Source organism: Orycteropus afer, unplaced genomic scaffold, assembly GCF_000298275.1.
Source record: "Orycteropus afer afer isolate SDZICR_OR568_19922 unplaced genomic scaffold, OryAfe1.0 scaffold00099, whole genome shotgun sequence".
NCBI lineage: Eukaryota > Metazoa > Chordata > Mammalia > Tubulidentata > Orycteropodidae > Orycteropus > Orycteropus afer.
The window spans coordinates 4120387-4135229 of record NW_006921686.1 but is presented as its reverse complement, the minus strand read 5'-3'; the positions used below and the strand labels follow the sequence as shown (position 1 = coordinate 4135229).

The 14843-nt window shown below is 51.4% G+C and overlaps 1 protein-coding gene across 1 annotated transcript; it reads left to right on the top strand.

The window, feature by feature from the left end:
* Positions 1 to 1964: 1964 nt before the first annotated feature.
* Positions 1965 to 10865, top strand: QPCTL (glutaminyl-peptide cyclotransferase like). Its single transcript, XM_007942898.1, has 7 exons — positions 1965 to 2174; positions 2676 to 2819; positions 3752 to 4033; positions 7696 to 7848; positions 7939 to 8038; positions 9159 to 9275; positions 10720 to 10865. The coding sequence occupies exons 1-7, from the start codon at positions 1965 to 1967 to the stop codon at positions 10863 to 10865; spliced, it is 1152 nt and encodes a 383-aa protein (XP_007941089.1).
* The last annotated feature ends 3978 nt before the right edge of the window (positions 10866 to 14843 follow it).

Sequence of the window (14843 nt, the reverse complement as noted above, 5' to 3'; positions counted from 1 at the left end):
CAGGGCTCCTTCATCTCAGTATAAGTAAAATTCACAAAGTCCTCGCAGGCCCTACATCCGCACAAACACACCTCCTTTGCAGCCCCCGGGTGGTCTTCGAAGGCGCCCATCAGGCAAACTTTCATCTCAGGGCCTGTGCCTTTGCTTCTCCCCTCACCTGGACACCCACCCAGGTATCTGTGTGGTTCCCTCCCTCACTCTGCTCAAGGGTCACCTTCTCAAGAACTAGGATTACGTTGTTGTCTCTCAAAATTGGCATTCCTCCTTGTTTCCATCCTGTTCTGCTCTGAAACACGTGGGGTCGCCATGAGTTGGAATCAACTTGCTGGCAATCTTTTATTTTTTTAAGTTGCTTCCCCTAAGGCATCATAGGAGCTCTGGTGGCATAGTGCCTAAGGCACTTGACTGCTAACCAGAAGGCTGGCGGTTCAAACCCACCAGCCACTTCTTGGGAGGAAAATGGGGCGATCTACTTCCGTAGCGATACCGCCTCGGAAACCCAAGGAGGGGTCGCTATGAGTCGGGTCCGACTCGACGGCACATAACACAACAAGACATCATATAATTCACTTGTCACTAAATTTACTCCGTACCTTTCCCTACGTGAAGTGCATGGGGGGTGGACTTTCTTGAAGGGAGAGAAGTTTCTAGTGTTCTCACTGATGTACCCCGAGTATCTAAAGCAGTGCGTCGTACATCATAAACGGCCAAGAAATATTGGCGAATAAATGAGTAAAATCAGTGCAGGGACTCCTTATCCACACAAGTCGCGCGCGTTATCAGGTTGAAAAGACACCCATCTCTAGATTAGATGATCCGGGTAAGTCATTTCAAACCGTTATCCCTAAAAGGCCGTACTCGCCTCCCCCAAGTTCCTTATCCGTAAAACCTCTTCCTCTTAAAATCTATCTCAACGAGACTAGTTATCTGGGAAAGCCCTAGCCCGTTACCTCATAACGCAGCCCCCTGTCCCGAACTCACGATCCGTAAAAGGCCCCATTCCCATTCTCACATCTAGAGAAGTGTCCGACACTTTACCCATAAAATTTCTGCCTCTGTCCCCGGCTCGCTAACAGGAAAGGGCCCTACTCATACCCCTCTAACCATTAATCCGCCAAATTTACACCCAGAAGCCCACTCCCGCCGCTTAATCCCGGCCAGGCCTCACATGGTGCTGGCTCCGTTCTCAGATCACTCCCGTTTCCTCCGCGTTGCTTCTGCCTCTGAAGGGACGGTGGGGACTTCCGCTTCCTGAGGCCCACTTCCGTTAGCGCCTGCGCAAACCCAACCAGCGTATGGGGGCGTGGTCTGTTGCCATAGTGATCCCCGCCAGCCGTCCGTAGTGTTGGGATCAGAGCTTTTCGTACTGGTTTGAGACCATTCACAACAATAGAGGGGAAAATAAAGGGGATACGACTCGAACTATTTCTCTGTAGAACGAGACAGGGTAAATTAGGGAAGCAACATGCTATTTCCAAATACAAGCTGGCCCTGCCTTCAGAGGCGCGACCTCGGCAAAACCAATCGGTTCCTAGCTACAGGGATGGGTCCCGCCCCTTTTTCCTCGGGGACGTTTCACTTTCGCCTTTATCGATTTCTTCGACTGGACACAACCAATCCCTTGTCTACATCCGGGAGGGGCGTGGACCTGATCCAGAAAGGTCGAATGTTTTCCAAGATCAAACGCTTGCCATTGGCTTCCCTTCTTCCGCTGAGGCGGAGTCTAGCAGTTTCGCGCTCCCTTTTGGGTTGTGCAAACCTCATGGGAACCAATCTTCTGCCCCAGGGAGGCAGGAGGCGTGTCCTCCGGCCGAGAATTCCCATTGGTTTTCCTGCTTGCGGAGGGGTGGGATAATGCCGTCGCTCTGGTTGCTTATTGGCCCTGGGATTGCATGAGGTGGGACTTGGCTGGGCCTGAACTGGCGGCTCCGCAGTCCCGGACCCGGTTGCAGGGCAAAGCTGCCATGCGTTCCGGGAGCCGTGGGCGGCCCCGGCTACGGCTTGGGGAGCACGGCCTCTTAGAACCCCCTGCGCCACCCAAGCGCCGCCTGCTACCGCGAGCACAGCTGTTGCCTTTACTGCTATTGGCGCTGGCCGTGGGCTCGGCGTTCTACACCATCTGGAGCGGCTGGAATCGCGGTACCAAGGAGCTGCCGCTGGGCCGAGAACTGCGGGTGAGGCCGTGCACTGGCTCCGCGGGGTCCCTGATTCCCCTCCAGTCCTTTTCCACGGTCTTGGGTTGCCTGACGTGGCTTTATGATGTGGCCCTAACCGCAGATGCCACCGGCTCGGTCATTCGAGAGCATGCCCCTTGCCATAAGAATAAGGTTCTGGGTTGGTTTTGTAACTAATAGTGGCTCCCTCGAAAGAGGAAGGCTGGAGTGCTAAGACTGAGTTGGAAGATCTGGGTTCCAATTATGAATCAACTGCCTGAAAGAGACCCTTTCTCTCTCTGGCTCTTGATATCCCCATCAGGATTTGGGTGGGACAGACTATTTGGACTTAAAGGGACTTTTCTCCTGGAGCTAGGATTAATTTTATAAGCTTCCGTTGCATGTGATGTTTATGAAGAGGAACGGGGCTTCTTGGGGTCGTCGGCGCCCGGGGCAGGGTCGGAATGGGATTGCTCCCACGTTCTGCACTTCTCCACTTACCCTTCCTTCCCCTCTGCTAAGGGCTCGGTGATTGGAAGCCTCTCCGAAGCCCGTCTGCGGAGGGTGGTCGGGCAACTGGACCCGCAGCGTCTCTGGGGCACTTATCTGCGCCCCCTGCTGGTGGTGCGAACTCCAGGCAGCCCCGGCAATCTCCAAGTCCGAAAGGTAAAGGGCCCCACCACTGAGCCCTGAGCCCCCGCAGCCTGAAGGGGAATGAATGGGAGCTGGGCGTTCTGCCAGGATCCCAGAGCAGCTAAAGGACAGAGGTAGAGCTCTGCCTGGAAATGACTCCACACCCACTAAGCTGTACAACCCCAGCCAAAAACTTCCTATGTGCCAGACACAAGCAACACCCCTATGAGGCGGGTACCAATATAATCTTCATATGCAGATGCGGATACTGAGGCTCAGAGAGGTTATACACTGTGCCTGAGTCCTACAGTTAGTAAGTGGTTTGTTATTCGTTGCCAGCAATTCCCACTCATGGGACCCTCATGTGTGCAGAGTAATTGCTTCACAGGTTTTGCAAGACTGTAACCTTTCAGAAGCAGATGACCAGGCCTTTCTTCCAGGGTGCCACTGGTGAATTCAAACTCCTAACTTTTTGACTAGTAGTCAAGTGCTTAACCGGTTTTGCCATCCAGAGAGACTCCTAATACGTAATAGACTTTCACTTTGAACCCAAGCAGGCTGACTGCAGAGCTAGGTCTGGGACATCTCTCTATGGCCTCCCAGAAAACTTCGAGAGACATTTCCCTCCTGCCCAGGTTCGAATCCCAGCTCAGCCACTTGGACTAGTTTCTTAACCTCTGTGTTGCCTGTTTCCTCATCTGCAAAATGGAGCCAATGCCAGACTATCTGTCCCCTGTAGAGTTCGTGGAACAAGACCTGGCATGCATTGATTGCTAATGAAGCTTGAGCGGTTTAATCTTGCCTGGTATCCAGTAGGCGCTCAACAGAAGAATGTTAAAGGAAGATGTAAATGTGGGACTTGCTAGTCGGCCGAGATAGCTCTGTATGGCTCAAGGCACATGCCCCTTCTCCCAGCCTCCCCCCAAGACCCCACCTTCCCTCCATCCCATCTCTCTCACCTCTAGTTCCTAGAGGCCACACTGCGCACATTGACAGCTGGCTGGCACGTGGAGCTGGACCCCTTCACAGCGACGACACCCCTGGGGCCTCTGGACTTTGGCAACGTGGTGGCCACACTGGACCCAGGGGCTGCCCGCCACCTCACCCTTGCCTGCCATTACGACTCGAAGCTCTTTCCATCCAAGTCCGCGCCTTTTGTGGGGGCCACGGATTCGGCTGTGCCCTGCGCCCTGCTGCTGGAGTTGGTCCAGGCCCTAGACCTGGAGCTGAGCAGGGCCAAGGAGCAGGTGAGGAACCAGGGCTAGGGGTGGGTATGCCTCCACCCTGGTCCATGCTACCACCGTCCCTTGCTTGAATGTCTACCACCCTTCTGTTCATCCTGCTTCCATACTGCTAAAAGGACAACGAGGCCACATGTTCTGACCTCCTCTAATCCCACAAGAGGAAGACAGAATCACCATCAATAGCCCAAGGCCTATTCCTGCCAGGCTAGACATGCTGCCTCCCTCCAGCCCTTTCACCAGCTGTTCCTCCCAAAGCACCCACCACCTCTCTCCTGGGTTCGATAATTCGCTGCAGTGGCCACACAGAACTCACAGATTATGGGGTTTATTAGGGAAGCACCAGGCTACAATTCAAGTTCAGGAAAAATGCTCAGTCTCTCTCCCCAGCGTGCCGTCTCTCAGCCAAGTCTCTCACAGTCTCTCCCCCAGCAGTGCATGTCTCTCGGTGTCTCACTCAGCAGCACATGTCTCTTTCAGAAGCACGTGTCTCTTTCAGCAGCACATCTTCCTCAACCAGCAGTCAGAGAGAGTTCTGCCTCTAGGTAGCCTCCTTTTGAGCTTGGTAGAGTGGCCAAACCAACCAATCATAACAACAGAACTCTAAGCACCTGAGAGTGAGCCTCCCATAACATTGTGTTGTGCCACGCCCAACAGAAATAACCCAGGTGGATAACGTTTACAATCAGGAGCTCCTCAATTGCTCATTCCACCACTGAGTTTACAATGACTTATGGGTAGAAAAGCCACACTAAGTAATTTACTACACTGCACACTCTGTGTATAGATCTTTCCACGTACAAGGATCTTTCCATACCCTGAACGTCAGATCCTGTCCATTCTGTACCCAGATCCTCCTCTGACTCCTGTCTCCTTCAGAGCACAGGCAGAGTCCATACAGTAGCCCCGCAGATATGCCCTGTACCTCTCACACTCCACTCTAGTCACACTCGCCTCTAGTCACACTCGCCTCTCACACTCCACTCTAGTCACACTCGCTTCCTCTGTTCCCCAGACCCACAAGGTTCACTCTCACCTCAGCACAGTGGCACTTACTATTTTCTCTTCTGGATCCCACAGCAGTCAAGTGTACTGATTACAGACAGGGGCTCTGGAGTCAGACAGACCTGGGTTCAAATCCCGCCTCTGCCTCTCACCAGTCGTGTGAACCTTGGCAAATGGCTTCACTTCTGAGTCTCAGTTTTTCTGTCTATATAATGGGCATGAAGGTAATGCTAATAGGAGGCTCGATCTGGTGGACTCAGAAGGATTAAGTGAGACCAGGATCCTAGTGAGCCGCAGTAAGAGGTAACTAACGTTCATTCCTATTGGGAGGGCCAGTACCTTATCTCCTGGAAGCCTATACCCCTCTGATGTAGCCTTAGAGTGTGCTTATCTCAGATAACCTTCCTGGCTGGCTCCCACCCTTCACTCAGCTATCTACTCCAATGCCACCTCTTCCAATAGTCCTTCCTGACCACCTTGAAATAGTTCCCTGTCACTATGTCATGCTTTCTGATGCTCGATGCTGATTTCTTTGTCTGTCTCCCTACTAGAATACTGTATTTTTCACATATAATGTGCCCATGTAAATAATGCACACCCCGTATAGGGAATTGATGCACAACAGGAGTTGCACGTTTTGTTGTTGTTGTTGGGGGGGGGGAATGTATAATGCATGTGTTGTTTGTGTAAAAGCAGGTAAGCTCCCTGAGGACAGCCAGTTGGCTTCTTTTGTGCCCTCCCTGCTGTGTGCCCTGGGACCAGAATATTACTGACATAGAGCAGGACATCAGTAAAAATGTATGGAATGAATGAATAAAACCACTTAGCTCATCATGATCCTCCCCTGTTCAGACACCTTCCATGGCTCCCCAGTGCCCTGGAACAGAGTCCAGACTCCTTTGCCCTTGTTAACCCCTTCAGCCTCCTCACACATGTCTCTGGCTTCCTTCCTGGCCCCAACCTTCCCCTGGAATACTCTTTCCATCCACTTTTTGTTTGTTTGTTTAATTTTGATTTACAGAGCAAATTCATTTTCTATATAGCAGTTCACATACACTTTGTCTCATGACCAAAAACGAAAACCAAACTCACTGCTGTCGAGTCGAACCCAACTCATAGCGACCCCTCTTTGGGGAGTAACTGGTGGGTTTGAACCGCCAGTCTTCTGGTTAGCAGTCAGGTGCCTTAGGCACTACGCCACCAGAGCTCCTTTGTCTCATGACATTGACTGCAATTTCCTACAAAGCAATAGCTTTCTTCCCACTTCCTCCTCATAGTTACCTCTTCCCTGTGTCCTTCCCTCCATGCACTCCTGTCCCCTAAGCTGTCTCCCTGTGCATACACAGTCCTTCTATTCTCCCATGATTGTTCACTTCAAGAAGTGTGTCTACCTAATGTAAAATGTTCAGCTCATATGCCTGTCTTTTGTTTAGCTGGAAGCCACAGGAGTGGGTTCAATTCCAGACCTGAAGGGCAGCTAGGGACCATAGTCTCAGGGGTTCCACCAGGCTCTATTAGACCACCGAACCCGGTCCCTTTTTTTTTTTCTTCCATTCTTTCCATTCACTTTTGCCAGCCTAGCCCCCACTTACCCTCAGTGAAGACGTCCCTTCCCAGACCCAATGCCTTCCCCAGGCTAGGTCTGTCCCCCAGCCCCTTCCTGTTCTCTCAGGACCCTGTGGATCTCAGAAGTGTCCGTGGCAACTATGATGAACTACTGCATGATTCTTTGTGAGTTTGGGTCTTTGCCAGACTGACCTTGAAGAATAACAGTAGTGATCAGAGCTAATGGCACCAACGATGAAGAGCTCAACAACCAGCTGAAAGGTTGATGGTTCGAATCCACCCAGAGGTCCCTCAGCAGACAGTCCTGGTGATCCACTTCTGAAAGGCCCCAGCCTTGAAAATCCCATGTTGTTGTTGTTGTTGTTGTTGTGTGCCATCAAGTCCCACGGGGCAGTTCTATTCTGCACACGTGGGGTCACTCTGAGTCAGAATCAATGCAATGGCAAAACAACCACCTCCCTCAGTGAATTACCACGCATCAGGCACTGCTCTTTGGTCTGGATTCGAATCCTACCCTGTGCATCAAACGGTATTAACCCCATTTTCCAGATGAGGAAACTGAGGCTTGGAGTAGTTAGTAATTTACCCATGCCTTCTTGGCGAGGAGGTGTCCCAGCCAGGATCTGAACCCAGGCAAATCTGTCTTGGATGTAGTACAGCCAGAATGTTCCTTATACGTGAGCATGGCAAGACTTCATCTCAGTTACTTTGGACATGTTCTCAGGAGGGGCCGGTCCCTGGAGAAGGACATCATGCTTGGTAAAGCAGAGGGTCAGGGAAAAAGGAGAAGGCCCTCAACGAGACGGACGGACACCGTGGCTGCAACGATGGGCTCAGGCATGGCAACAATTGTGAGGCTGGCATGGGACTGGGCAGTGTTTCGTTCTGTTGTACGTAGAGTTGCTAAGAGTTGGAGCTGACTTGATGGCACCTAACAACACCAGCAGCAGCCTGTCTCAGAGTCTGCTTTTGGCCACTGTACTCTGCAAGGAAGTAGACCTGGTTTGCTCTTTTGGGTTGTGCAAGTGGACAGGAAGTAGGAGTGGGTTAAGGCCTAGGGCTACCTGTTGGCCAGCCCTGAGCACCTGCTCCCACAGGCAGCCCCCGTGACCCTGCAGCTGCTCTTCTTGGATGGTGAAGAGGCGCTGAAGGAGTGGGGACCCAAGGACTCCCTTTATGGCTCCCGACATCTGGCCCAGCTTATGGAATCTGCTCCCCACAGCCCTGGCCCCACCAGGATCCAGGCTATCGTAAGAATGGGGCTCCACCCGGGTTCTGGCAAGGAGGGAGAGGGTGGGGTACAGTCGGCAACCTCCTCCATCTCTGGCCTCTCTTCCTAGGAGCTCTTTATGCTTCTCGATCTCCTGGGAGCCCCCAACCCAACCTTCTACAGTCACTTTCCCCGCACGGCCCGCTGGTTCCATCGGCTACGGAGCATCGGTAAAGGCTGTGGTGGAGGCGGCTACTGCCTGGAACATGGGAGGGAAGGCGGGGCTGGGATGAACACCTGTCCTCTAAGGAGTCTTCCATCTTTTCTCTGTAGAGTCCACCATCTCTGAGGAGCTAGGGCTGAAACACAAAATTAGCCCAAAGCATTCAATTGTATTTAAACAAAGGCAGCCTTGGGTTCAAACCCTGTCTTGGCCTCTTACCAGCTGTGTGTTCTTGGATAAGTGGCTTCATCTCTCTGAACCTTGATTCCTGTCTATAACATGGTTACGAGGGTAATCATAACAGGAGTATGGTCCTTGTAGACTCAGAGGGATTAAATGAGACCAGGAACAAAGCCAAAAAAACAAACCCACTGCCATCAATTCGATTCTGATTCATAGCAACCTTATAAGGACAGACGAGAACGGCCCCATTGGATTGCGAAGGCTCTAAATGTTTATGGAAGCAGACTCCCTCATCTTTCTCCCACAGAGAAGCTGGTGGGTTCGAACTGCCAACATTTTAGTTAGCAGCCGAACGCCTTAACTACTGCACCTCTAGAATTCCTTCCAGAAACATAGTAAGTCTGTAATAAAGGGTAACTAGCATTCATTCCAAAGAGCTCTGATGGGGCAATGGGTAAGGCATTCGGCTGCTAAGTCGAAGGTCACCCACTGGCTGCTCCACAGGAGAAAGATGAGGCAATCTACTTCCATAAAGATTTTTACAGCCTTGGAAACCCAGTGGGAGTTGCTATGAGTCAGAGTCGACTCAATGGCAATGGGTTTTTTTTTTTTTTTAAGCATTCATTCCAAGGAGCCCTGGTGGTACAGTGGTTGAAGTGCTCAGTTGCTAACCAAAAGGTGGGTGGTTCAAACCCACCAGCCTCTCCTCAGGAGAAAGATACCTGGCAGGTGGCTTCTGTAAGCCTTGGAAACCTTCGGGGGCAGTTCTGCTCTGTGCTACCAGGTCTCTAGGAGTCAAGACTTGAGGGTAGTGGGTTAGCATTGGTTCCTATTGAAAGGACTAGTGTGTTATCCCCCAGGCCCCTGCCCTCCTCCGTTTGTGGGCAGGGCAACCTCTGAGCCCTGAGGTACTGACCCTTGCTGTCTCATCCCACTGCCTCCAGAGAAGCGTCTGCACCGTTTGAACCTGTTGCAGTCCCATCCCCAGGAAGTGATGTACTTCCAGCCCGGGGAGCCCCCCGGCTCTGTGGAAGATGACCACATCCCCTTCCTGCGTCGAGGTACTGCTGTTGGGAAGAACCGGGCTGTGGGGGTTGGGCGGCAGGTAAGGGAGCCGCAGACCGGACCTGGCCCCTTCCCGGGGCTGGGGAGTGGTGGCTGGTTACTTAACTTCATTGTACCTCCATTTCCTCATCTGTGAAATGAGAATAATGGTATTTATCTCTTGTCAAGGGACCCTTGGTGGCACAGTGGTTAAGCACTTGGCAGTGACCTGAAAGGTGGGGCGGTATGAACCTACCAGCCTCTGCATGGGAGAAAGATGTGGCAGTCGGCTTCTATAAATATTACAACCATGGAAACCCTATGGGGCAGTTTTACTCTGTCTATTAGGGGTGCTGTGAGTCAGAATTGATTCCATGCAGTGCGTTTGGTTTGGACTTTGCTTCCATAAAGATAACAGCCTTGCGAACCCCATGGGGCAGTTCCACTCTGTCCTCTAGGGGCGCTGTGAGTCAGAATCAACTCCATGGCAGTGGGTGTGGTTTGGGCTTTGGTAAAGATTGACAGCCTTGGAAACCCTGTGGGGCAGTTCCACTCTGTCCTCTAGGGGCGCTGTGAGTCAGAATCAACTCCATGGCAGTGGGTGTGGTTTGGGCTTTGCTTCTGTGAAGATTGACAGCCTTGGAAACCTTGTGGGGCAGTTCCACTCTGTCCTCTAGGGGCGCTGTGTGTCAGAATCCACTAGATGCCAGTGGGTTTGGTTTGGGATTTGATGGCAATGTTTTTGTTGTTAAATTTTTGTTATGATCTGGATGAAAGTTTACAGAGCAGTTCATACACATTTTGTTTCATGACATTGACTACGGTTCCCCACAGTGTAACAGCTCCCCTCCCACTTCCTCCGCAGTTACCTCTTCCATGTGTCCTTCCCTCTCATGCACTCCCGCCCCCCAGAACTATCTCCCTGCAAACACTGCCCTTCTGTTCTCCCATGATTGATCACTCCAGGGAGTGTATCTACCTGATGTAAATGTTCACCCCACATGCCAGTCTGTTGTTTGGCTGGAAGCCACAGGAGTGAGTTCAGTTCCAGACCTGAAGGGGAACTAGGGGCCATAGTCTCAGGGTTCTCACCAGGCTCTACCAGACCAGCAAACCTGGTCTTTTTCACAATTTTGAGTTTTGTTCCACATTGTTCTTCCATTCTGTCCAGGATCTTGACGACAGTGGGTTTTTTTTTTGTTGTTTTAATATTTTTGGGGGGGAACAGAAAGCACTAATACACGTGAAGATCTTACTTGGACAGTGTCTGGCATACAGCATGCCTTCAGGAAATGTTAGCTGTTGTTCTTTGTGCCTTAATGATCGCTAGGTTTGGAAGTGTCAGAACAGGGGATCTTCTGTGTAGGGGGGTGAGGCAAGCTTACACGGCCCCGGGCCTGAGCACCTGGGTCAGTGGTGGGTCTTGGGCAGGCCTGATTGAGTCTCTTCTGTCACCTGCAGGGGTCCCGGTGCTGCACCTCATTTCCACCCCCTTCCCCTCTGTCTGGCACACGCCCGCTGATTCTGAGGCCAACCTCCACCCGCCCACAGTACACAACCTGAGCCGCATCCTTGCTGTCTTCCTGGCTGAATACCTGGGGCTCTAGCCTGCCAAGCTGATCCCTGATGGAGGGGCTCTACTCTGGAGGAGAGGTGCCCATTTGGGGACCTGCCACAGGCCCGTGGAACCAGAGGATCGCAGGCCAGGCACACTGTGGACATGCTGGTTTGTCCTCTGTGACACTGGCTCTTACTTGTGCTATGATCGGGAGACCCTCTTCCCAGCACCCTCTCAAGCAGCCACCACCCTTCAAAGACTTGAAGAGACCCCATGGGAGCAAGGACCAAAGGAGTAAGAGCTTGGCCCCTGCCCTGAAAGGTGGTGGGGCTGAACGCTCTTCTCATTTGTGGACTGGTGTCTGGACCAACCACACCTCCTGACTCTGTTGGTCAGTTTCTTCCCCGATGGCTGCCTCGGTGCTGCATCAGTCCAAACCTCCCTCCTGCACAGATGCCCACGTGGGGCCCATGGGGCCTGTGCTTGTGAGCAGGGAACAGACATGGAAGCCGATATTCGAGAAAACCAGATTCTGCCGCACCCAATGGGCAATAAAACAGTGTTTCAGTAAAACATGTTCTGCAGAACTAGTGTGAATAGGGTTGCAAGAAAAAAGGGGATCAGAGGTCAAAAAGTGGGGTGGGATGTTAAACAAGTTTCCTCACTGCATAGTGTGAGTTTCCAAGAGTAGGACAAAGAAGAGGGAGCCCTGGTTGCCCAATGGTTAAGCACTCAGCTGTGAATCAAAAGGTTGGTGGTTTGAACCCACCCAGTAGCTCCACAGCAGACAGACCCAATGATCTCCATAAAGGTGACAGTCTAGGAAACCCTATGGTTGAAGTTGACGTGATGGCACCCAACAATGGGACGGTGGTTCCGTAAAGTATCCTCTCTGTTAGAAAGCATCTCACAGAACTGGAGTCCCTTGGAATATACCATGGGAAACTAGTGTTTGGAAAGTTGGAGAACATTTATGGGAGGAAAGGGCACAACAGACCTAGATTCACTACAAATTGTTATGTGCCGTTAAGTCGGACCCGACTCATAGCGAGCGACCCCTCCTTGGGTTTCCGATTAGTTCTGCCAAACCATCCTGTCCACTGCCCTCAGGTTCCTTCCGACTCACAGCGCCCCCAGAGGACAGAGTGAAACTGCACCATAGGGTCTCCAAGGCTGTCAATCTTTACAGAAGCAAAGCCCAAACCACACCCACTACCATGGAGTGGATTCCGACTCACAACGCCCCTAGAGGACAGAGTGGAACTGCACCACAGGGTTTCCAAGGCTATTAATCTTTGCAGAAGCAAAGCCCAAATCAAACATGCGGCCATGGATTCTAACTCACAGCGCCCCTAGGGGACAGAGTAGAACTGCCCCATAGGGTTTCCAAGGCTGTCAATCTACGGAAGCCGACTGCCTCATCTTTCTCTCACGGAGTGGATGGTAGGTTTGAACCACTGACCTTTTGTAGCTGCTGAATGCTTTAACCACTGTATCACCAGAGAGCTCCGTCTGAGGATACGGGAGTGTGAGATGATGGGTGTCAGGGCGATGCTAGTGATGGCCCGTGACAGAATTTTCCAACTCTAACTAATTGTCAGACTCAGTTGGGGTGCTTGAGAAAATGTAGATTCCCAGGCCCCGCCTACTGAATCAGAGCTGTAACAAGCACCTGAAGGCGTCTCATGATCAGCAGAGTCTGGGACACGGCATCCTTAAGGACAGAGTTGGGTGTGTTCACAGCTGTTTAGCAAATATTCTCCAAAGATGTCTTTACTAGAAGGAGAGTCCCGTGGGCTCCGTAGCAGCTGGCTTTGTGATTTCCGTGGGGACTGGGTAGATGGCAGCGCGCCAGATGAGAGGGTTATTCATCAGGGAAGGTGGGCCTTAGCCTTCGGGCCAACCAAAAGCTGGGGAAGATGTGAGGAAAAGCTCAAGGGCTCAAACCCAGGTGACCAAATGAACGAGCATAAAGAAAGTCCTCCATTCAGGTTCTCCTTTAGTAAGAAGCCCACCCCACCCCACTGCCGTCAACTCATGGTGACCCCACGTGTTAGAGTCGAACTGTGCAGGATGTTCCAGGCTGTAATTATTACAGAAGTATGTTGCTAGGCTTCTCTTCCATGACACCACTAGGTGGGTTTGAACTGCCAACCTTTAGGTTACCAGCTGAGTGCAAATCATTTGGGCCACACAGTAGCTGACATTTACTGGGTTCCTACTATATGCCAGGAGCTCTGGTGGCATAGTGCCTAAGGCACTTGACTGCTAACCAGAAGGCTGGCGGTTCAAACCCACCAGCCACTCCTCGGAAGGAAGATGGGGCAATCTACTTCTGTAGTGATACTGCCTTGGAAACCCAAGGAGGGGTTGCTATGAGTCGGGTCCGACTCGACGGCACATAACAACAACTATATACCATGTGTACTTTCCATAGATCACCTCATGATGTCGTCTCCCCCAGATCCTGAGGTAGGCGCAATCACGGTTCCCAGCGTGCGGAGGTGGTGGCCAGGGTGGACTGTGAACTAGTTACTTCCGGAGCCCAGATTCTCACTGCCAGCTGGTCTCTTAACCTTCACGTCCTCCCACCCTTCCAGAAACTCACCTGTGCTGAAGTTTGCTGACATTTCAATTGACTGTAAGATTATGGTTGAGCTAACACCAAGGGGACATTAACAGCTGCTAGGAGATGGAATTCTGGTGGCACAGTGCCTAAGGCATTTGACTGTTAACCAGAAGGCTGGTGGTTCAAACCCACCAGCCACTCCTTGAAAGCAAGGTTGGGCAATCTACTTCCATAGAGATACTGCCTCGGAAACCCAAGGAGGGGTCGCTATGAGTCAGATCCGACTTGACTGCAGTGCATTTGGTTTTTTGGTTTGAGAGATGGAATTAGAAGAGGTCTGGAGCTGACAGGGAAGCTGATGGTGACATCGGCAGCCAGGGTGGAGAGAGGGTCTGGAAACCCCAGGGACGGTACTACTGTTGTTCATTTCTCATGTGGCAGATATTGGTGTCAAGCACACCATGTCATCTTTACCTCGTGGTGAGGCAGGTGAGATCACCTACCTGTTACAGAGAGAATGCAACATGCTCAGTGATACTCCTTATAGAGCACCTCCCTGTAGGGCGCCTTGGTTGCATGTAGTACATGCCAGACACTGATAGCTTGACTCATTACATCCTTTCAAGGTCAAGATCATTAGCCCCATTTTAGAGATGAGGCTGCTGATGCTTGGTAAGGTGCTTCACCCGGACCCCTTGGGCAGCAGAGGAGCCCTGCTGGCACAGTGATGAAGCACTCAGGTGCTGACCGAAAAGTTGGCGGTTCAAGCCCACTCAGCAGCTCCGTGGGGGAAAACAGTGGGGATCTGCTCCTGTGAAGCTGGCAGCCTAGGAAAGCCTTTGGGACAGTTCTGTCAGATGGAGCCACTGTGAGTCGAAATTGATCCAGTGGCACCTAGCAAGTCAGTAGATTCTGCAATTGTCATTCGGTGTATTCGATAAACAATTGTTGAGCACCCTAGACATCTCACTTGTCAACCTGAGCAACTCTTAGTGTTACCTTTCAGATCAAGAAACTGAGTCTCAGAGAAGTCACATAGCTGAAAGTTGTCATAGTCACTTTCACTACCACGTGACTAGGCATACCTCTGTTTATCCTGCTTACGATTCACTGGGCTTACTGTTGTCTTATCAGTCTGGGATTCTGCATCATCCATCATCTCTTAACAGCCTTGCCCTATTCTCTCTTCTGATTCTGGGACACCAATTAAGTGTATGTTAGACCTTCCCCTTCTATGCTCTGTAACCTTTTCTTCCTGTTTTCCGTTTCTCTGTAGTACATTGTGGATAAATTTTCTTGACCTTGTTTCCAGTTCAATAAATCTCTCTTAAGCTGTGTCTCTCCTGTTTAGCTCAGCCATTTTTTTTTTCTCAGTTTCGGTTATCGTATTTTTTTGCATTTGACTGCTAACCAGAAGGCTGGCGGTTCAAACCCACCAGCCACTCCTCGGAAGGAAGG